General features: G+C 38.6%; 1 protein-coding gene across 1 annotated transcript; it reads right to left on the bottom strand.

Moving 5' to 3' along the window:
• Nucleotides 1-831: 831 nt before the first annotated feature.
• Nucleotides 832-1,317, bottom strand: LOC120357750. Its single transcript, XM_039449219.1, has one exon. It carries the CDS (start codon nucleotides 1,315-1,317, stop codon nucleotides 832-834), a length of 486 nt encoding a protein of 161 aa, XP_039305153.1.
• Nucleotides 1,318-24,084: the final 22,767 nt, after the last annotated feature.

The following is a 24,084-nucleotide window of genomic DNA, read 5'->3' as shown; positions in this document are numbered from 1 at the left end:
TACATTTTCCTTTAACCCTACGCCGCGAAATCGCGTTTCTCGGTACTCTAACGACGGAGATCCTATGTCGGAATGTTGATCCGCACGCATTAAACATAGATCGCTCCCAGTATCAATTAGCGCGACAATGTTACAACCGTTTACCGTAACCTCCTTTTTACATTTCATTTGCGTTACCTGCGTTGCGACGTAACTATCTTTTACCTCCGCTCGCTTCTCGGAACATTTCGCCGCAATGTGCCCACGCTCACCGCATTTGAAGCACTTCGGTCCGTTCTCCTTCGTCGGGCAGTCTTTACCAAAGTGATCGGGCAGGCCGCAGTTAAAACAATTCCTCTTCACACTAGGCGTCGTCTTCTTCTGCTCGCTCTTTCCGCTCTCGCCACTCTTCTCCGCCTTCGCTCGAAACTGTGACTTCTCCTCGCCGTGCCCCGGATGCCTTTTGTCCCAGAGCGTTATCCGCTCAAATCTCTCCATCGGTGCGGCTCTCGAGTCGAGGCCGCCGATTCGCGCCTGATTCCTCAGCCCGCGGTCAGGGATGCCGTCAATGATATATTCGACGAGTTCCTCTTCGTCAAACGGCAGGCGATTCCCCAAGATGACCTTCTGGTGCATGTAATCGGCGAAGGTCTCGCCTTTCCTCCATACACGCTCCTCGAACTTTTTACGTAGTGCCACTCTGCTCGGTCGATGATCGAACATGGTTCTGAGCTCGTGTAGCAATGCCTCTAAGGATATCTCCATGTATTCGGCCTTGGAATGCAGCCATTCTAGCGCCTTCCCTTTCAGCCGCATCCCGATCAGTATCCTCGTGTGTTCGTCGTCCAATCGTTAGGTCCGTCTCAGCATTCTCAGTTGACTCTCCCAGATGTCAAAATTGCCCGTCGTACCGTCGAACGTAGCGAGAAGCTCGGCTATGGCACTCATGTTTGCTCTAGGTTGCGTCGACCTGATCTCCGTATTCGATGCGTAATGCGCATCTGATACACGAGCGGATGCCCGCGATTGAGTCTTCAGCATCTCGATTTCGCGTTTCAAGATCTCCAGCTCCATCTCGATTACGCGCGGGTCTCTGGGGTGATGCCCTGAAGATGTCTCGTTTCCGGTACCTCTCTCATTCTCTCCTGTATTACCGGCTTCTTCCAGGTTCCCCGTCGCCTGATCCTCTGGTTGTTCCTCGGTCCAAACACCGGAAGGAACTGATTCGTCTAAACGCTTTATTAACTCGCTCTTAGTACCGGAACTGGATAGTCCCAACTCTCTCAGTCTCTCTTTCAGCTCTGCCACCGTCAGATCGTTCGCGTATCTGGTACTCATTGCTCGTCTCTTCAGGTTCACAATAAACTCAAAACTCGACACTCAACACTCGCGGAACTCGTTATACTACGGATCTAACTAGCCCGATCCCGGCTGAGCCCCCAAAGTGTATGTGGGATCAATTAAGGGCTTTTAGATAATAAGTATAATATGTATATTTCGTTGAGTGTCTACAGAACGCTCTCTTGACTCGTAGGATCGTTTCTCTCTGATCGCTCGAAATCTTCTGCCTTTGGCTTGTTCTGCCTACTCGCCTTTACCCCTTTTTCCTGATACATACGTGCGTCCATTCGCAGATGTTACATTTACGCGCTTTGAACACAATTGATTGTGTGTTTTATGACTCTACCATAAAACAACACATGTTTCGGACAATGGCAATCCTTTTCGTCAAACGACGCTTTTCTTCTACGACACATGTTCTTTCTCTCTCTCTCTCTCTCTCTCTCTCTCTCTCTCTCTCTCTCTCACTCTCACTCTCATACTCTCATTCTCACTCTTTTTCCTTAGCTAACATTTTAACATCCTACAATATAATCTTGTCTATACAAGAGACATATTATTTATTGTGGATGGGAGTTGAGGTTAATTATATTCACGTAAGCAGTTTTTGATTTGCTTGGTATATATATATATATGTATGTATGTGTATATACAGGGTGTTTCAGACCACCCGTACACTCCTTTCCTCTTTGCAGGATTAGGACCAATCAAAAATATGTTCAGACGAAAGTTGTAGGGTTTCAAATGATCTATTCAATGATCTTATCAGTTTGACCTTGGATGGCGTCGCCAAGGTCAGATCGAAATCACATTAAGTTTTTTAAATGAAACACCCTATTTTTGATTCCAGAATCTAATAGCTGGTGTCAAGACCTTTCCAAAACACTACAAGAAAGTTTATTTTCCTTGACTACTTTCCGAGTTGTGCGGCTTGAAAGTTACACTACCGCCAACACCATGTAAATAACAATATAAAATCACGCGTTACGCAGAAAGCCGTGCAGCCGACACAAAGAAAGTAAACACGCGAGCCGGGCCAACAAAAACAGATCATGAAAAATCGTGAAAGTTAGCTGTCGCGACCGTAGATAGCCACATACATATGTATGTCATAATATTATGTAATTACATTATTACTTTAACGGTAGCACACGAGCAATAACGAGCGCGGCTTTCTGCGTAACGATATCTAACTCGTGATTTTATACATATTGTTATTTGCATAGGATGTAGTAGAGATGTATTCACCACAACGCTATTGTGACTCAACTCAACACGAGTGACAATAACTCTCTCAAACTTGTCACCTACGTCTTCAATAACCGTCATATCAGTATCAATCGCGCAACAAAAATCCGACCCTCTTTATTAGTCTAGGTTTATTTAGAGATGTCCTATTCCAATGAAGAAGCATATGATATGCTGCTAATTTTAGGTGAGTGTCGAGGTACATTCATTGCAGCGGAAAGATTGTGGCGGGAACGTTATCCTGATCGGACTCCTTACTCGCGAAATGTTTTTTCACGTTTGGCTAAACGAATCAAAATTAAAGGTGTCGTTCAGCCTCAACATAACAAAGGTACACAAATTCGTCGTCCGATTATGGATGAAAGAACAGTGGAAATTCTTGCATCGACAGAATTGAACCCTTATGATTCTTTAAGACGACGAGAACAAGATTCTGGTGTTAGTAAAATCAGTGTTTGGCGCATTTTAAAAAATAACAAATTTCACCGTTACAGAATGTCTGTTCATCAAGCGTTGAATTATAACGATATTAGACAGAGACTTGTATTTTGCAACTTTATAAGACAGCAACCACTTGATTTCCACTTAAAAATTTTATTCTCTGACGAATGTACACTTAAAAGTGATGGATCTGTTAATACTTGGAACTCTCGTTATTGGGCACAAAATAATCCTCACTGGTTGAGAGAAGTAGATCATCAAACCATTTGGAAAGTCAATGTTTGGTGTGGAATTATTGGAAGTCAAATCATAGGTCCTGTTTTCTTTGACGAAAATCTAAACGGTGATAGATATTCCGCCTTGATAATGACAGATCTTCCTGTCTTACTAGAAAATATTCCTCTGCAATTGCGCCTGAACATGTGGTTCCAACAAGATGCATGTCCGTCTCATACATCGAGAGTTGCTCGTGCGGCATTAAATACTATGTTCCCCGACAAGTGGATAGGCAAATACGCTCCAATCAATTATCCACCCCGATCACCAGATCTCACCGTCCTTGATTATTATTTCTGGGGAAGGATAAAAAACTTGGTCTATCATGAACGTCCGACTACGAGGGATAATATGATTCGTAGAATAAGTGAAGCAATTCGATCCTTACGTGCCGAGGAAATTCTTCGAGCAACCAATGATTTTCAAAATAGAGTTGATGCTTGCATCGCAGAGAATGGTGCTCACTTTGAACATTTAGTCGCTTAACAAAACATACACTCATTCATTCCCGAACGTGAGAGGCAAGGGGACTCACGTGAATCAAGCACCCCAAACGTGAGAGGCAAGAGGACTCACGTGAATCAAGCACCCCAAACGTGAGAGGCAAGGGGACTCACGTGAATCAAGCACCCCAAACGTGAGAGGCAAGGGGACTCACGTGAATCAAGCACCCCAAACGTGAGAGGCAAGGGGACTCACGTGAATCAAGCACCCCAAACGTGAGAGGCAAGGGGACTCACGTGAATCAAGCACCCCAAACGTGAGAGGCAAGGGGACTCACGTGAATCAAGCAACCCAAACGTGAGAGGCAAGGGGACTCACGTGAATCAAGCACCCCAATGGGATGAAATTCTCGTCACGTCCACGTCGTTCATTCTGGATAATGCTAAGCACGGGAAAATGCATACAGTCAATCTGGACATGAGTGATCATCAAACATAATCAATCCAGTTAATAAACAAAAGCAGAGTACATAAAACTTTGACTCCCCTTTTCCTCCCCCATACACATACGCATGCACGTATGCACACACCCACACACAAGATTAAATCCGACTAAGTAACCACCACATGGTACATCTTGAGTAATGCTGATGCTGGCGGTAGTGTAACTTTCAAGCCGCACAACTCGGAAAGTAGTCAACGAAAATAAACATTCTTATAGTGTTTTGGAAAGGTCTTGACACCAGCTATTAGATTCTGGAATCAAAAATAGGGTGTTCCATTTAAAAAACATAATGTGATTTCGATCTGACTTTGGCGACGCCATCCAAGGTCAAACTGATAAGATCATTGAATAGATCTTTTGAAACCCTACAACTTTAGTCTGAACATATTTTTGATTGGTCCTAATCTTGCGAAGAGAAAAGGGGTGTACGTGTGGTCTGAAACACCCTGTATATATATATATATATATATATATATATATAATATATATATATATATATATATATTCCGTGCGTGCGTGTGCGTGCGTGTGCGTGTGCGTGTGTGTGTGCGTGCGTGTGTGTGTGCGTGTGTGCGTGTGTGTGTGTGTGTGTGTGTGTGTGTGTGTGTGTATGTGTGTGTACACACACACATTATAATCTTACTTGTAAGTTGAAATCATGGCATCACAAAAAATAAATATATTGCTTAACACTACAAAAACGCGTAATATCAGTACAAAATTACCTTTTCAAAAAAAGGTAAAAAAAAGGTGCCAATTTATGTGTGTGCGCGCGCACCTTATCTATAATTTTTTTTTTAAACTCAAGTGGTACTATTTTTTAATTCAACCTAAATGTATTTTTTCCAAAAAATGTATGAAATTTTTAAATTGCGCCAATTATAAAGAGAATATATTGCTGTTTGAAATAACTGTTGTACTACTTTTAACGAATAAAATGCAAGTGATAGTATATTTATTTTTTAAGTAAAACCCAAGTAGCGGTATCTTTAATACTTTTTTAAATAAAATTCAAGTGATACTGTGTCTGCGTATTTTTATTGCAACATTTTTCTGTTCTAACCTAAGTGGATGTACTTAATTTAAAAAAGTTTCAATGAAATATATAACATTTAATCTCAAAGAATTAAACAGAAATGAGAATGTTTTATTAAAATAAAAAATTTTTAAACTACAAAAAATTGGCGCTGTTAAATGTCTAACTATAATCTAAATAAAATGTTGTAAAACAGCAGCGCCAATTTTTGTAGTTTAAAAATTTTTTATTATAATAAAACATTCTTATTTCTGTTTAATTCTTTGAGATTAAATGTTACATATTTCATTGAAACTTTTTTAAATTAAGTACATCCACTTAGGTTAGAACAGAAAAATGTTGCAATAAAAATACACAGACACAGTATCACTTAAATTTTATTTAAAAAAGTATTAAAGATATCGCTACTTGGGTTTTACTTAAAAAATAAATATACTATCACTTGCATTTTATTCGTTAAAAGTAGTACAACAGTTATTTCAAACAGCAATATATTCTCTTTATAATTGGCGCGATTTAAAGATTTCATACATTTTTTGGAAAAAATACATTTATTATGAATTAAAAAATAGTACTACTTGAGTTTAAAAAAAAAATTATAGATAAGGTGCGCGCGCACACACATAAATTGGCACCTTTTTTTTACCTTTTTTTGAAAAGGTAATTTTGTACTGATTCTTATTAACTCCAATCCAATTATTTCTTTCAAGTTTAATTTTTTCCATGAATAAGTATAAGAAAGAATAAGTTAAAGACAATTTTATTACAAATCCATCTTTTATAATATAATTATTGCATAAGATTAAATGCAAACTAACTACTTACGCATATAAGCACAGGTAGCGCATAAGGAGGCGTTTATAATTAATTCTCAAAAATGGCATTTTGTAAGATACTTTTTTATATATGGTTAAATTTGGAAAAAAATAACCTTTAATTTGACTAAAAAAAAGTTTTTTAAATATAGAAAAACTTTGGGTGGTAGGAGTATTTTGTGTTAAACAAAATTTAAAAAATTTTTTTTTTTACAACTTTAGAGTACTCTTTAAACTGTATAATTTTTCTTAAAAATATTTTTTTATCTCTTATATTTTTGATGATATTCACCCCGAAAGAGAAATTCCGTTTTTTTTCTTTTTTGAAGGTGTGTTTTACCCCCTAAATTTAAGGTTCCGCACATATAAAAAAATACGTGTCTCTTAAATTTTCGTGTTTAACAACATATTTCAAGGAGAATCAAATCGGCGCCGGACACTTGTGACATATCCCTTGTCAGACGACAATATAAAGTTATATTTAATAAAATACTACATGGTTATTAGTGTACAAAAATAACGCCTTACTTGCGACGCCGTTATAATTATATTTGTTTGGTAACAAATTATTAACAATATTATTTCTTTTTCTTATATCTGTAATAGTAAAATATGCGGATATTTGTATGGTAAAAATTGCGGATAGAAACGGACAGAAAACGTATCTGTCTGCTTTACTATGCATTTCTTAATCCGTATTTACAGATAGAAACCAATAGAATGTGTTTCGCAATCTATCAATTTCTGTCTGTAAAAACAGATAGCCAACTGTAAATTCTATCTGTTTCTGTCTGCAAATGCGTATATGCATCCTGTCCATTTCTGTTTGCAATTGGATACATATGCAACTTGTCCGTTTCTGTCTGCAAATATGTACACGCATCCTGTCCGTTTTTGTCTGCAAATGCGTATACACACTTTGTTCGTTTGTGTTTGCAAATGCGTATACGCACTCTGTCCGTTTGTGTCTGCAAATTCATATACGCACCCGTTTTTGTATGCAAACGCGTATACAAAAAAAATTTTATTATAAAAAAGAATTTTTTTTGTTTTTTTGCAGATCTTATTATTCTTATTTTTATTATAAGTTAATCTAATTTGTATATATTCTATTTTACTAATTACGATTACGCATTATTTTACAATTTTTAAAAACGCATATTGGCGCCGGCGGGATTAGAACCTAAGATTTTGGGACGATAACCTAATACGCTAACACTGAGCTAATTGTACACTTGTGATACGTTCTATCGTAAATAAAAAGTTATATTTGAAGTAAAGCTGATGTAAACAGGAAGAAACTTACGTGTTGAGTATTGAGCAAATATTTTCATTAACCCTTTGATTATTTATGCTTTTATATTTTTAAAATAAACTATAAACATATGTTTAAAATAAACTATAAACTATATAAATAATTAAAATCTGTTTTTTTCTTTCTACATTTTACACGCCGGGATTTCTGTCCGCACCTGTCTGCAATTACGTATCAAAATCTTATCCGTTTTTATCCGCATTGTATCCGGCGCTATTTTTATCTGCATCTGTCCACGATTACGGACAGCAATCTTGTTCGTTTCTATTCGCATCTTGTCGGTAATCACATTTCACCTGTATCTGTCTGCAATTGCGTACAAAAGTTCTGTCCGTTTCTGTCTGAATTCTAGATGCCGCGATTTCTGTCCGTATCTTTCTGCAATTATGTATCAGAATCCTATTCGTTTTTAACCGCATTGTATTTATTGATATTTTTATTTATATCTGCTCGCATATATAAGTAATTAAAACCTGATCCTGCCCATACTCCGACCAGAAAAAATAGCAACAAAAATTTTAATTGAAAATAGGATTGAAGCATGAAAAAACATTACTGACGTAAAAAGAACTTGTCGAAACTCAATTTTGCAACCAATTGTTATAAACAAATTACTAAAAATTGACTGTAGAAGAAAACTAATTACGCTAATCCATTCTACGTGAAAAATGACTCGATAAACATATATAACGCTTTCTTGGTATAGTTTGTATAATTGTTATAAACAAATTAGTTGTAAAATTTCTTTTTGCAATGTACTTTTTATGTTTATAACAATTTGTTTATAACAATTATAATTGTTATAAACAAATTAGTTGAAAAACTGCCTTTTGCAATATGCTTTTTATGTTTATAACAATTTATTTATAACAATTACAATTGTTTATAACAATTATAATTGTTATAAACAAATTGTTATAAACATAAAAAACACATTGCGAAAAACAATTTTTTAACTAATTTGTTTATAAACAATTATAATAACTATACCAATTAGGAAAGCGTTGTATGTGTTTATTGAATTATTTTTCACGTAGGATCGATTGGCGTATTCAGTTTTCCTCTACAGTCAATTTTTAGTAATTTGTATATAACCATTGGTTGCAAAATTGAGTTTTGACAAGTTCTTTTTATGTTTTTTCATGCTTCGGTTCTATTTCCAATTCAAATTCTGCTATTTTTGCTAGTCGGACTATGGGCAGGATAGGATTTTAATTATTTATGTATACGGGCAGATGCAGATAGAAATCTCGACAGATACAATGCGGATACGTATGGATCGAATTTCTGTACGCAATTGCAGCAGATACAGATGAAATGTGATTACGTATAAGATGCAAATAGAAACGGATAAGATGCAAATAGAAACGGATAAGATTGTTGTCCGTAATCACGGACAGATGCAGATAAAATCGCGACGGATACAATGCGGATAGACACGGATGGGATTCTGATACGTAATTGCAAATTGATACAAGTAGTAATCACGCCGAATACAATGCGGATAGACACAGATAGCATTCCGGTACGTAATTGGAGACAGATGCGAACAGAAATCGCGGCGTATAGAATGCAGACAGAAACTGACAGAACCTCTGTATGCAATTGCAGACAGATACAGATGAAATGTGATTCCGAACAAGATGCGGATAGAGACGGACGGGATTGCTGTCCGTAATCGTTAACAATTACGGATAGAAATTGCGATGGATAGAATGCGGATAGAAACGGATAGGATTTGTTGGAAAACATCCATTTGGACACAGTACAATGGGACACAGCCAATCACAACGGCTGATGCTTAGTAATTTTCTTTTGTTCAAGCGCTGTGAGTGGTTTGTGTCTAATTGTACTGTGTCCAAATAGATAGTTCCTGGATTTGTTTACGTAATCGCGGACAGAAGCAGACAGAAATTGCGATAGATACAATGCGAATACAAACGGATAGGATTTGTTCACGTAATCGCGAATAGAAGCAGACAGAAATCGCGACGGATACAATGCATATACAAACGGATAGGATTTGTTCACGTAATCGCGGACAGATGCGGATAGAAATCGCGACGTATACAATGCGGATAGAAACGGATAGGATTCGTGCACGTAATCGCGGACATGTGCAAATAGAAATCGCGACATATAGGATGCGGACAGAAACAGACAGAACTTCTATACACAATTACGGACAGATGCAAATGATTATGGACACAATGCGAATAGAAACAAACAAGATTGCTGTCCGTAATCGCGGACAGATGTAGGGGAAATGTGATTACGGACAAGATGCAGACGGAGACTAATAGAATCTACTACTGCAAATGCGGATTTTCTATCCGCATGTTGTATTTGCAGATAGAACGGACAACTTGCAGCTAGAAACAGATAAAAATTCTGCCTGTTTCTGTCTGTAATTGTTACCAGGGTAATTACATTTTTTAGTCCTCCACTCCCCGTCTCTTTTTCTCTTTTACTACTTACTCTTTTTTCTTCCACCTTTTGTTCTTTTCCCTGTGTCTGTTGCACTCTCTTTTTTTTTCTCTACCCCCTATCTTTACCTTTCTATCAAGCTAGCAAGCACACATCAAAATGACGACAATTCTCATAACTGGTCAAATATGACTAATAGGATGATGTTAAAATGATGGGAAGATGACCGAGCTACTAATGTCACGGATTAATAATGTAGTTTTAAGACATTAAAAAGACATGACTCTATGATTATTTTGATCTTTTTAATGATGTTTTCATGTCCAAATAACGTACAGGAATATAAAAATAAAAACAAAAATTGTATTTAAAATTGTTTTATTAACGAAAATTATTATATTATAATGTTATTACGAGGATTGCTCAAAAAGTAATACCCCACATTTTTTCCTCGAAAACTATATATTTTACAAAAATGATGTTTATACATATAAAAGAATAATGTTTTATCTACTCATTTTATTTTTCTACATAATCTCCTTCAAGTTCTACTACCTTCCTTCAACGATTCATTAAGGACGTGTATGCCTCATCGGTACAAGTTCTCGCTCTGGTTACGGAACCAGGTTTTCACTGCGCTAATCACCTTTTTGTTGTCTTCAAAATGTTTTTCGGCCACTAAAAGATAGCATTCGTGGAAAACATTTTGAAAACGACGAAGAAGTGATTAGTACAGTGAAAACCTGGCTTTGTAACCAGAGCGAGGACTGGTACCGACAGGGCATAGATGCCTTAGTGAGTCGCTGGAAGAAGGCAGTAGAACTTGAAGGAGATTATGTAGAAAAATAGAGTGAGTAAATAAAACATTATTCTTTTATGTGTGTAAACATCATTTTTGCAGAATAAATAGTTTTCAAAAAAAAATATGGGGCATTACTTTTCGGGCAACCCTTGTATAATATAAAATATATTATATTATTTTTCATATATCCTAGAATTAGCAGAAGCTTTTTTTATGAGTAAATTCTTCGGAATATAATAAATCGAAAATCCAAATATGAAAATGTCGAGGCTATAATACTTTTTGGATTATTAAAGTTATCCAATTGCAGCCCCTAGAATTCACGCGCTCAGGCATGACACATAGCACAGTAGTGATAAATTAAAATTTTTTGTATAATGATAAGAAGTTACTTTTAAACATTGTGTAGAAATTTATTTTCTTAAAAGTGTGGTAATTTTTGTGCCGGTTGGCTGTCTTGAAACATAGAAAAATTTTGTGCTGCTAACAAGGGGAACATTTGACAATGATCTCACCAATTTTAATACAATTGGATGGATGTATATTCATTCCCACCTTTATTACAGTAAAGCCGCCTTCATCGTATAACTTAGGAATTTTAGAGAAAATGACGATTAAATATTTCTAACATCTATAGTACAGTTATAGAAGAACGATTGTCAAGTTAGCGATGTAGCGTGGGTCGTTAGGCCGTCGACTGATACGCTTGGAGTCCCGGGTTCGATCTCCGCGGATAAGACTTTTTTTTTATGTAAATCTTATATTTTCAAATTGTTATACACTACTCAAAAAAAAATAGGGAACACTTTCCAGACATCAAAAATTAAGCTATTTTAAAATGACTGTAACTCGGTGAAAAATCATTGTAAATGAAAAATAAGAAACGCATTTTGAAGCTTGAAGATCGAGCTTTAACGCTCTATCAGCAGATTTTCAAAATTCTTTTAACTTCCTTGTCTTATGCAGTAAAAAAGCACACCTTGTTTTGTTCGTTAAAATTTCGTATCTTTGACACTTTGCAGATTGACCAACAAATTTTTTTCGAATAATTCAAGTAAAACTTTATAAACTACAACATTTAACCTACAAAATGCTTTTTTTTAAATTTCTCTACGATTTTTTTTGATCGAGTTACGCAACTTTGAAGCTAAACCTGCATTTTTTACAAATGATATCCGTACTCCGCGAAAAATCATCGTAGACAAAAAATCAAAAAATCATTTTAAAGCTCGAAGTTTCAGCTTTAACACGCTATTAACGGTTTTCAAAAATTTTTTCAATTTCTTAGTAGTATGCCCCAAAAAGATACACTGTTTTTTCCTTAAATTACGTACTTTTAACAGCCTGTAGCTCAATAAAAAATTTTTTCTCGACAAATCCAATGCAAGTGCCATAAAGTATGACATTTTCTCTACAAAATGCATTTTTAAAAATTTTTTCTACGATTTTTTTTTACCAAGTTACAAGACTTCGAAGACATACATTTTTTACGGTACATTTTTCCGAAAAATGACGTTTACCGTCGACATTAGCATTACCCAATGTGCACCACGTGGAGGTTGCCGGTCGTATTTTTGCACATCGTATGTGTGTGTGTGTGTGTGTGTGTGTGTGTGTGTGTGTGTGCGCGCGCGTGCGCGTGCGTGCCTATGCGTGCATGTGCGCGCGCGCGTGTGTGTGTGTGTATGTGTATGTGTGTGTATCACAGCAGAGATAAGAACCCCGCAGTTTGTCACTTCTGCAGTATTTAATGACTCAGAACCCTCTCTGCTGTGTGTGTATGCGCTCGCGCGCAGGAGTGTTCAATAGTGTGTATTTCCTCCTCTCTGATCAATTACTGTTTGCAAGCGTTCTCGCATATTTGTACATCTCGCAATACAATCTTGCGGAACGTTGTGCCAAATTTCCGTTAAAATTTCTCCCAAATCTTCTAAATTTCGCGGCTGTTCCTCGCGACGCCTTAATCGTCGTTCCGTTTCATCTCAAATGTGTTCGATTGGATTTAAGTCCGGGGTATTGGTGGGATGATTTAACAGTCTAAATGCGTGTCGTTGAAAAAAAACGTCGCGTTATATTCGCCGTATAAGGTCCAGCGTTGTCCTGCATAAAAATAAAGTTCCTGCATAAAAATAAAGTTCCGACAGGTTCGATTTAATAGCAAAACGTGTGGTCGTAGAATATCGTTGATATAACGAACACACACGAAATACCCACCATTGATCACTCATGCGCGCGCGCGCAGACACACACACAGCAGAGAGGGTTTGGAGTCATTAAATAATGCAAAAGTGACGAACTGTGGACTCCTTATCTCTGCTCTGACAAACACACACACACACACAACACACACACACACACACACATCCGCACGCACGCACGCACGCACGCACATACACAGTAAAGAGGGTTTGGAGTCGTTAAATAGTGTAGAAGTGACGAACTGTGAACTCCTTATCTCTGCTGTGACACACACACACACACACGCACGCACGCACGCACGCACGCACACACACACACACACACACACACACACACACACACACACACACACACACACACACACATACACACACACGATGTGCAAAAAGCCGACCGACAACCTCCACGTGGTGCACATTGGGTAATGCTAATGTAGACGTCGGTAGACGTCATTTTTCGGAAAAATGTACTGTAAATAATGTATTTCTTCAAAGTCTTGTAACTCGGTCAAAAAAAATCGTAGTAAAAATTTAAAAAAAAGCAGTTTGTAGAGAAAATGCCGTACTTTATGGCACTTGCATTGGATTTGTCAAGAAAAAATTTTTTATTGAGCTACAGGCTGTTAAAAATTCGTAATTTTAAGGAAAAAACAGTGTATCTTTTTTGGGGCATAGTACTAAGAAATTGAAAAAATTTTTGAAAACTGTTAATAGCATGTTAAAGCTAAAACTTCGAGTTTTAAAATGGTTTTTTGATTTTTTGTCTACGATGATTTTTCACGGAGTACGGATATCATTTGTAAAAAATGCAGGTTTAGCTTCAAAGTTGCGTAACTCGGTCAAAAAAAAAATCGTAGAGAAATTTTAAGAAAAGCATTTTGTAGATAAAATGTTGTAGTTTATAAAGTTTTATTTGAATTATTCGAAAAAAATTTGTTGGTCGATCTGCAAAGTGTCAAAGATACGAAATTTTAACAAACAAAACAAGGTGTGCTTTTTTACTGCATAAGACAAGGAAGTTAAAAGAATTTTGAAAATCTGCTGGTACAACGTTAAAGGTCGATTTTCATGCTTCAAAATGTTTTTTTTATTTTTTATCTACGATGATTTTTCACCGAGTTACAGTCATTTCAAAATAGCCTAATTTTTGGTGTCTGGAAAGTGTTCCCTATTTTTTTTTTAGTAGTGTATATAACTTTTAAACCGTTTTAATTAGTTACTTTAAAAAGTTATTTAAAAAAATCAAGAAATTTAAAAATAATAGTAAGAAAGCTTTCATCGGTCGTAGCTAGGTCTTAGTGCTTTTATTTTTATTTATGTGATTTTATATACTTCTCCGAACTCAACCAGAATATGCGCCGAATTAATTTTCGGTCATAACACAGCATGTCGAGTAAGAATTAGTAATATCACTATTTATATTAAATTATTTAATTTAATATAATACTTGATGCTGGTTTGCATCTATATACCCATTCCCCCCTGAAAAAACTGTAAGAAATTTATTACGAAAAATTACACCCCACCCAGGGTTCGAACCTGGCACCTCCGGAATCTCCGGTCCCGGTGTCTTACCACCTCGACTATTGGGGCACATTTCTGATATTTCTCGCAATATTTGGTATATGATTGACAACGCATTTCTAGGTGCGTGATTCAAATTACAAATATGTTATTGGACCGATAGTGTAACAACACAATAATAGTATAATTATAGGTGTAATAAATAGGTGTAATCAAGGTGTAATTTTTCGCAATAAATTTCTTACAGTTTTTTCAGGGGGGAATGGGTATATAGGTGCAAACCAGCATCAAGTATTATATTAAATTAATTAATTTAATATAAATAGTGATATTACTAATTCTTACTCGACATGCTGTGACCAAAAATTAATTCGGCGCACATTCTGGTTGAGTTCGGAGAAATATATAAAAGCACATAAATAAAAATAAAAGCACTAAGACCTAGCTACCACCGATGAAGGCTTTTTTACTATTATTGTGTTGTTACACTATTGGTCCAATAACATATTTGTAAATTTAAAATGTTTTTCTATTATTATTAATTAAATTAAAATTTGTCATAAACACCAAAAAATATATTTGTAATAAAATACTATATTACAATGACTGCTTTAAGAACGTCAAAATATATGTTTCTACATTGTTATATCTACAACAAGATCCGGTTTTGTTACAGCAAGTATCACCCTAAAAGGTGTAAACTAATAAAACAGTCATTGTAAACTTTTATTGCAAATATACTTATTGTTGTTATTTTTAAGCCTTTAATTCTTGTGTTCCATATTAGTAGAATGTATAAGCGAATTCTAACCCAGGAATCTCAGGGGGATGCGGGGAAGGAAAGGAATATTTTCGGTCGCGCGGGGGAACCTAACCGGAGATAAGGTCACGCGGGTGTACCAAACCGGGCGGGAGGGGGGAGGGGGGATTAAAACGGGGACACGCGGGTAAACCTAACCGGTAGTTCTGTGTAATCAATGTTTAAATAATCAGAGATAACGCAAGGACCATGTTCTTGACCGATGTTTAAATAAACCTGACAACTTTGAAATGTGCCGCGTGTGGGGGGGAAATTTTTCAGGTATCCCGGGGGGGGGTCTAATTGGAGACGATGTCACGCGGGTGGACCAAACCGGACCGTGGAGGGGCAAGGGGGGATTTAAACGGGGACACGTGTATGAACCTAACCGGGGGAAAGGTGATATCCGGTACAGTTCTGTGTAATCAATGTTTAAAGAAACAGTGACAACGCAGAGTTAGCGACGATCATTGCCAATGTTTAAATAAACAAGGACGATGTTCTTGATCAAAACCTGTCACCTTTGAAATGTGCCGCGTGAAGGCAACTGACTATTTAATGTAAACATGGACTATGTATTTGTCCCTCTGTTTACATAAATATAATAAAACACCCAGCGGGGAGGGGGGGTATGACTGTATTTTTGAAATCAGAAATGTCTGTCATCACTAGAGAGGTGGGGGAGGAGTAGATAAGCGATACAATGGCAAATATTTTTGTGGGGTGTGCGCAGCTATTTCCGCGGGGCCCGCCGCCCCCGCCGCCGCTCTCACCGCTTGCTATTCTCTAACAAATTTTTGATCAAGGTGGATGCAAGAGAGAATGAATGAATGAATGAATGTGCGTTTTTAGCCCTAGAGCAAGCCCTCTACGGACACCGGTGAGCAGCAAAAAGAAAAGAACAAAGCTCTTACAAACTAAAGACAAAATAGCCTAGTGACAAAATATAAGCTAAATTGAACAGAGACAGCGAAGTATAAATGTAAGATAAGAAACAGGCAAATCGCAAGCGTGAGTAGAAAATAAAATAAAATAACATAGAATAGAATAAACATAACATAACAATAACGCAGATAAGCAATTAGAGCCGCAATATCAGAATAGAATTAAAAATAAAACAAAAATAAAAGTAACGTAAAAAAACAAAAAAGAGAAAAAAAAGGAAAAGTTCAGATAATGCAAATACAAATAACGGAGAGTGAATATAACGCATAACATGAGTAAATAGAATTAACGCAAGGAATAAAAAGAACTAAGAATAAGAATGATTAAATATGTAGCGCAAAAGAAAGAGAAAAATACGGATAACGCTAAATGTAATACAAATAATGCTAAACATAATAAGCGTGAGAAAAAGTGCGCGTCCCGCTAAGCCAGGGACGGAGAGGCACTCCGCCGCTGCTGGAAAAGGAGGAGACTGCGTCTGAAAGTGTGGATGGTCTCGGCGTTGCGAATAGAGATCGGGAATGAGTTCCAGAATGTGGGCGCAGCCACAGCGAAGGATCGTTGGTAAGTGAAGGTGTGAAGGAATGGCCAGGTTCGATGGGGAAGCTCTAGAGGTGGCTCTGAGTCTAGAACAGGAGGAGAGCTTGGAGGCCAGGTAAGACGGGGTGTCACTACGGATGATGGAGTAGATGAAGCATCCGAATAGGTAAAATCGTCTATCGTCCGCTTGCAGCCAGCCAAGCTGAGTATAGTAGGGGGAGATATGATCGTCTCAGCGAAGGTCAAAGATGAATCGTACGCAAGCGTTCAGCAATCGCCTGAGTTTGATACGAAGCTGCCCAGTGAGGTCAGTTAGGACGGCAGCGCAGTAGTCGAAGAAGGGGAAGATCAGAGAGGACACAAGACGAACGCGCAGGGGGCGCGAGAGACAGTGCCTAAAGTATTTAAGACGCCAGAGAACGCCGTTCACGCGCTGGGATACGGATTTAACATGTTCATTCCAGCTGAGCGAGCTGGTGAAGGTCAGGCCAGGATTGATCACCCGGTCAGTGACTTTAATAGGAGTATTATTGAGTTCAAGGACTATCTCGTTATTCGCGCGGATGTTGTTAACATCTTAGCCCATGATGGCAGGCAGCAAGCCAAGAGGCGCAAGATCTTTTTGATTTCATCAACCAATCCCATGGCTGGAGACTACCAAAGATATAATGCGCGAGAACGTTTTCCTCTCTAAGAGCAGCGAATTCATTTACGACGGAACCACTTAATCGTCCAAGGGGAAAACCTTGCAGATCCACAAACGTCGGCACGGACATGTCGCAGACGAAACGAACACTGTATTCCCAATCAATGTATTGTGTAATATATATGCGCGGAATTAAGTGATTTTGCGTACAATGTTTGTCAACGGGTTGTACTGAATCACGCGATCGTATATTATCAAGCAATAGGCAATAGTATTTCTTGGCACGTTATTTTTTGTCTCGAATTCCAGTCACACGTCAACGGTTGCGCTCTTGATTGATTCAATTTGTCGACTACAATCTGTTATTATGAAAGGACCGTGACGTATAAAGTTTGCCACGGTGAGATTCGGCTTGAGATACTCGTATCTAAGGTAGGTTTTGCAGAAACGGGCATACATGTTGTATAGAATAGCCCATCTTTTTTTTTAATATCTAAATTCATATCATCATAAGGATAACTATCAGAGTTTAAGAACAGTTTGACGTTGATTAAATTGCAATGGTCGAATCGGCATGTGTCCTCGGACATTATGTTTTTTTGACCAGTTTGCATAGCGAAAATGACGTATTGCGGCTTCTTGAAGTGAGTAGCGGTCTTGATAGCCCACAAGTGCTTGGTCGTACGGTGCAAAAACGGATACTTGTAAAGATCCCACGAGAGAAAATCCCTGCTGAGGTATTATACGCTCTCCAAAGTGCGCAGCATCAAAAGTTTATTTATCTCATTCATTATCACGTGCGGCATTCGCCACTGAATTTTAAACAATTTTATCACAGGCTCTATCGCTGAATTACCCTTCAGGCAATTGTTATCATTGCACTTATATCAAGATCAACTCGTGACGAGCGTTGATCACTACTTGATGGTAACCCTTGCAGAATCCCAACAGCACATAAAGCGGAACGCAAAAGTTGAAGTAGCCATCAGCGGTAATCAACTGTATTTCCCAGCCAGCATTTCGCAGAATCACGTTTTTGTCGGATGACAGCGTTACATAGTTTTTGAGTGAGCTAGTTATGCCCACGTTTCTATTACGATCAATTTCGACACCATCAAGTTCATATCTTATCTCGTCAAACATAAACGCAAAAATTATTTCCCAGTACCACGTACACGCACCGGCATAAATGGTGTCTCTCCGCGCTGACGCTCGGCTGCCGCACGCACACACGCGAGCTACGCGAGGCGGGCACGTACGTGTTTCGAGGCAGCGCGGCGGAGGTCGGGGTGCCGGCAGAAAGTAGTGGAGGGCCTTTCGATACCGTATCTTCCTCGTTCGACGCTGGATCGAGAGAGAAGACACGGAATCGCAGCGCTCGAGAAACTGACAGAAATGATATCCCTTGCGCCTATACGGCTGGTATACGGGATACCGCGGTTCGTCGCGCGCTGTTGTAATTTTTAATTGCATAAAGAAATTTATTCGGATACGAAGATTCTTTTGAAAAATAATGTAAATAGAAATACGATTTTTAATAATAAATTAAAATTATTTCATCATGACACTACAGCATTTACACGAAGGAACAAATTTTCTTCATCTAAGCAAATTATGTCTGTTTAAGATCATAAATTTTTCCAAGAAGATTTTATATTGTTGCTTATATATGAAACAATGAATTGTTGAGTTGACATTTAATTTTTTTTTGTACAGTAATAAATTAAAATTATGTCATCACGGCAATATATTTTAGCTTCAATTTGTGGGACTATTACTTTACATAGAGACATAATTTTAATTAATTAATGAATGTAAATCTCTTTAATTAATTATTAAAATAATCTGTATTAGAAAATAATTTTAATTCGATTAATTTATAGATATGTTAACATTATCGGACAAGCCAGTTTACTTTGTAATTGGCGTAAAACAATACTCCGAGAGAGGACCCGAATGAACGTCTGATTTTTCTTAAATTTCGTACAGTAATTTGTAACGTTAAAATGTGAAGAAGTCTGTCACTTCTCCGAATGCCCCACATCCTTCTCTCTTGACGAGAGCCGAGAGAGAAAGCATGATACCATCTCTCGCGACGCGGCGTCAGGCCCTGTCATATTCTAACGCTTCTATAAGCGTCCTTATTTGGTATGGAAGTTTTATTGGCCCTGAAAAGGGCCGATCGTGGTGCAAGCGCGGCATATTTTAATAGTCTGTCCAGTATCCAGACCGATCAATCACTTGATTGAGTCGATTAGGTATCGAATCAATCAAATTTGCAAGGAAGTCTGGGTGGAACCGAAGTTCTTCCTAGACTTCTCTCGCGTGATTGACTAACGCTGCTACCGTCCTCTCCCTTCTTGGTTCCCATCGTCGAACCATTTGGGCCCAAACATTTTCGATTAAATTTAGATGTGGTGAACGAGCAGGCCAGTTCACTAATTGTATCTCCGGATGATTCCGAAACTACGTTTGTGTTTCACGCGAAGTATGGACTGCGGAATTATCTTGCACTAGTCGTATAACCGGCATGTCCTCTACGGAATATACTGCGCGTACTGAGGGAAGAAGAACTTCTTCCAGTATGCGAATATAGTCCTGAGAGTTCATGCGTGTGGGAGTTTCCACCAGTTCGCCGACAGTAGTGCCGGAAATCCAGCCCCACATTGCGCATGAAATTCTTCCACTTCTGTGGAGGGGCACAACGTGATTTGGATGCAACCGTTGATCTCTTAGTCGCCATACATGAAGTTGGCGGTCAGCAGACGATACAAAGACCTTTTCATCGGTCCAGATCGTTGCCTCCCAATCCTCACAGCTCGTCACACTGTTCTCCAAAGCGAACGCGATTCGTTGCTCCCGATGAGCAGGAGTCAACGGAATTTTGTAGGCTGGACGGTAACAGCGATACCCAGCTTCGTTAAGACGACGCCGGACGGTCCTCTCAGATATATCCATGTCAACTGCGTTGCTGAACTCCCGAACGCTACCGAACGGTCGATCAGCAGCCGCAGCGACGATCTCTTCTACTTCGTCGGCATCAATTTTACGGGGACGACGATTATGCAGTCGATGATCACTCAAAGCGTCATCACCGCCTTCTGCGAAACGTCGTATCCATCGTCGGACAGTTTTTTTAGAACACGGAATATCAGCAGCAATTTCTGCTACTGATTTTCCGGCCTGAGCTTGTCCGACGATGCGACCTCGCTTCTGGCAGGACAAGTTTTGAGGCATTTTACTCGCAAATACACCGCACTGTGCAAGAACACCACGGAGAATGAGCTGCAGAAAACATATTTCACGATGTCTCTTGCTAGTCTCTTGTTTGATGCGTTATTGTTTTTAGACGCACGAGCAAAAGAGAGAGACAGAAAACAAAATACGTCCTCCCGGGGCCTGACGCCGCGTCGCGAGAGATGGTATCATGCTTTCTCTCTCGGCTCTCGTCAAGAGAGAAGGATGTGGGGCATTCGGAGAAGTGACAGACTTCTTCACATTTTGACGTTACAAATTACTGTACGAAATTTAAGAAAAATCAGACGTTCATTCGGGTCCTCTCTCGGAGTATTGTTTTACGCCAATTACAAAGTAAACTGGCTTGCCCGATAATGTTAACATATCTATAAATTAATCGAATTAAAATTGTTTTCTAATACAGATCATTTTAATAATTAATTAAAGAGATTTACATTCATTAATTATTTAAAATTATGTCTCTATGTAAAGTAATAGTCCCACAAATTGAAGCTAAAATATATTGCCGTGATGACATAATTTTAATTTATTACTGTACAAAAAAAAAAATTAAATGTCAACTCAACGATTCATTGTTTCATATATAAGCAACAATACAATATCTTGGAAAAATTTATGATCTTAAACAGACATAATTTGCTTAGATGAAGAAAATTTTTTCCTTCGTGTAAATGCTGTATTGTCATGATGAAATAATTTTTATTTATTATTAAAAATCGTATTTCTATTTACATTATTTTTCAAAAGAATCTTCGTATCCGAATAAATTTCTTTATGCAATTAAAAATTACAATAGCGCGCGACGAACCGCGGTATCCCGTATACCAGCCGTATAGGCGCAAGGGATATCATTTCTGTCAGTTTCTCGAGCGCTGCGATTCCGTGTCTTCTCTCTCGATCCAGCGTCGAACGAGGAAGATACGGTATCGAAAGGCCCCCCACTACTTTCTGCCGGCACCCCGACCTCCGCCGCGCTGCCATGAAACACGTACGTGCGCGCCTCGCGTAGCTCGCGTGTGTGCGTGCGGCAGCCGAGCGTCAGCGCGGAGAGACACCATTTATGCCGCCGCGTGTACCTCTTCCGGTTTTTTCTTTTTTGTCAACCTCCCTTTAACATATGGGAAGCTCTCGTACGACAATGTATACAAATCTTGTTGCTGTATGGGTATTCTTATCTCGTCGCTGTGCCCGTACGTTGTGTTTGCATACGGCAAATAAGCATGCGTCTCAATCTTGACGATTCGATCGTCAAAGATTGGCTCGTCTCCAATATTTTGAATATCAGTCATGTTTTTTTCTCAAGTTTGTCGTACCGCGAATCCCAGAAATTGTAAAAATTTAACGTTTGATGCACTGAACTTCTTCCTCTTCTCAGTTGATCGAGTAGGAATATCTATCGATGATGATGATGTCACCGTTCTTGTAAAGAATGTGTTATCTCTCTTTGCTCGTTCAGCTCCACTCAACACAAGCATCTCATTTGTCACAGTGGCGTTATCGTTTGTGAACGTGCAACCTGACGTTAATTTTCTCCTCTCAAAAATCCAACAATCGTCCGTTTTGATCAACAACGCGTATAGTAAGATCCGTAACGCTTCGTGTGATTACTGGCAAGTAAATAACTGTTGCAAGCCTTTCACTGAGCTTATATCCCGAAGGCGAAAATTTGTGGATTGTATGCACACGCGCATCGTTATTGTATGCACCTGCGGTGATACTACATTCAACGTGGATGATATTTACGTTCATAATATTAATTGACATGTCCGATTTGTGCCATCTACGTTGCTGCAGCATACGTTTCGAGAATCCTAGCAGCGATCCAATGCTGTTGGTTTTGTTAAAGTTTATTTTGTAGTTGCATCTAATTTCACACTTCATCGTGTTATGATTAGCTCAAATCACTATCAGCAACTCTCCTTCCTTGCTGTCATCATTGAACATGTCGATATCGCCGCGGACAACTAGCATGTCACCGGCATCAAGTGCGTTGCGTCGTGGACGTTTCTGCGAAATTGCTCGTTTCAAAAATTTGTTTATGACCGGCAGCTCGTATGATCCCTCGGGTATCGTAACCTCCATATCGTCTTTGCCAAAATTAAATTTATTGTTTGAGGCATTTACTTTCGGCATCTGTCAAATTTATCGCCGGAGAGTAATTTGCAGCGAGAACACTACTATTTTTGCTCAGCGTTAGCGTAAATGACATGATGGATAAAGCATTCGACGAATGCTGAGACTTTTTGACACAATCCTCGATCTTTTTAAAAGTCAACAGTTTGTAAAAATCTCAGACACATTTGTCCGCAGAAATTATGATTGTACATCTGACATAGGACGTTCGGTTGTACTCTATTGTAACATTGTTTCCAAAATATCGCACCAATTCTTGAAGCGGTTGAAGATTGCCGAAGCTGTCAAAATAGAAAACGCGGTTACTCCTCTTTGCGTAAGCCACCCAGTGCGTACCAGGACCCGTGGTATTGTCCAAATTAACGATACCGCCCTTGTTTCGACCTACTCCACTCGTCGGTAAAGCGTTACACACCTCTAAAATATAGTATGCGCATACGTCTCGCCAGATGGTTCAATTGCATGTCGGTGGTCACACCCGCGGGCATTTTCATCTTCTTTTTGGCGTTTTTTTTTTCTTTTTGTTGATACGCGCTGTCCGCGTTTATACAGTCCGAGATAAATTTGTCGTCCGTATTTATAAAGTGCCAAGTATAGACCGCGATTTTGTTCCATCGCGCGATTGTGACGTTGCAGTTCTTCAAGTTGACGTCGCGCGTTTTTGTGGGCGCTGACCGTTTTTGCTACATTTGCTGCTTCACCGATAAAAGATCCTAGAACGCCCAACATTGGCAGAATTGGTAACATGCCACCTCGTTTCGCCGACGGAAGTATTCGTTTTATTGTCGTCGTCGTTTTCTTCTTTCTCGTCTTTGCCTTCATACCTATGCCCATCTTAGTCTTGGCCATCATCGCTGCCCAGATGGCTGCAGCGGCGGCTCTCTTGCCCAAAGTCGAGTCTCTCGCGGTAAAGGGTTTCCGTACTGACGTTGCAAGTACACTACTCAAAAAAATTATGGCATCACTAAATTTCGGCCAAAAATTGACGAACTTTGAATGAGTATAACTCCGCGAAAATTCATCGTAGGACCTTGAATTTTATCTTAAATTAAAGCTTAGAATCTCTAGTTTAAAAACGTATGTATGGATTTTTAATTTGTGACGTCCCTGCCCCTGTGGCTTCACAAAACTGGGGACGTGTTTTTCGTAGTGAAAATTGCAAACTTTGGCGGACTGCACGGACTTTCTAGAATTTTTCTCGCGGTTTCCATTAGCAGGGAAATAAAGTTTGAACTTTTCCCTACAATTTAAAAAAAAATAAAGTTTCTGCGATTTTTTTCCACGAAGTTACGGCGTTTCAAAGATACCTGTGCATTTTTGAGCTACCGCCAGCATTAGCATTATCCGATGTACACCACGGGGAGGTTGCTGATCGGATTTTGTACATCATGTGTGTGTGTGTGTGTGTGTGTG

Source organism: Solenopsis invicta, chromosome 5 (assembly GCF_016802725.1).
Source record: "Solenopsis invicta isolate M01_SB chromosome 5, UNIL_Sinv_3.0, whole genome shotgun sequence".
NCBI lineage: Eukaryota > Metazoa > Arthropoda > Insecta > Hymenoptera > Formicidae > Solenopsis > Solenopsis invicta.
The sequence above is the reverse complement of the archived record's forward strand: the minus strand, read 5'-3'. Positions and strand labels throughout refer to the sequence as shown.

What these genes read in the sequence shown, in the direction of transcription:
- LOC120357750 (XM_039449219.1), bottom strand. Translation starts at nt 1,317, where the DNA reads ATGAGTACCAGATACGCGAACGATCTGACGGTGGCAGAGCTGAAAGAG.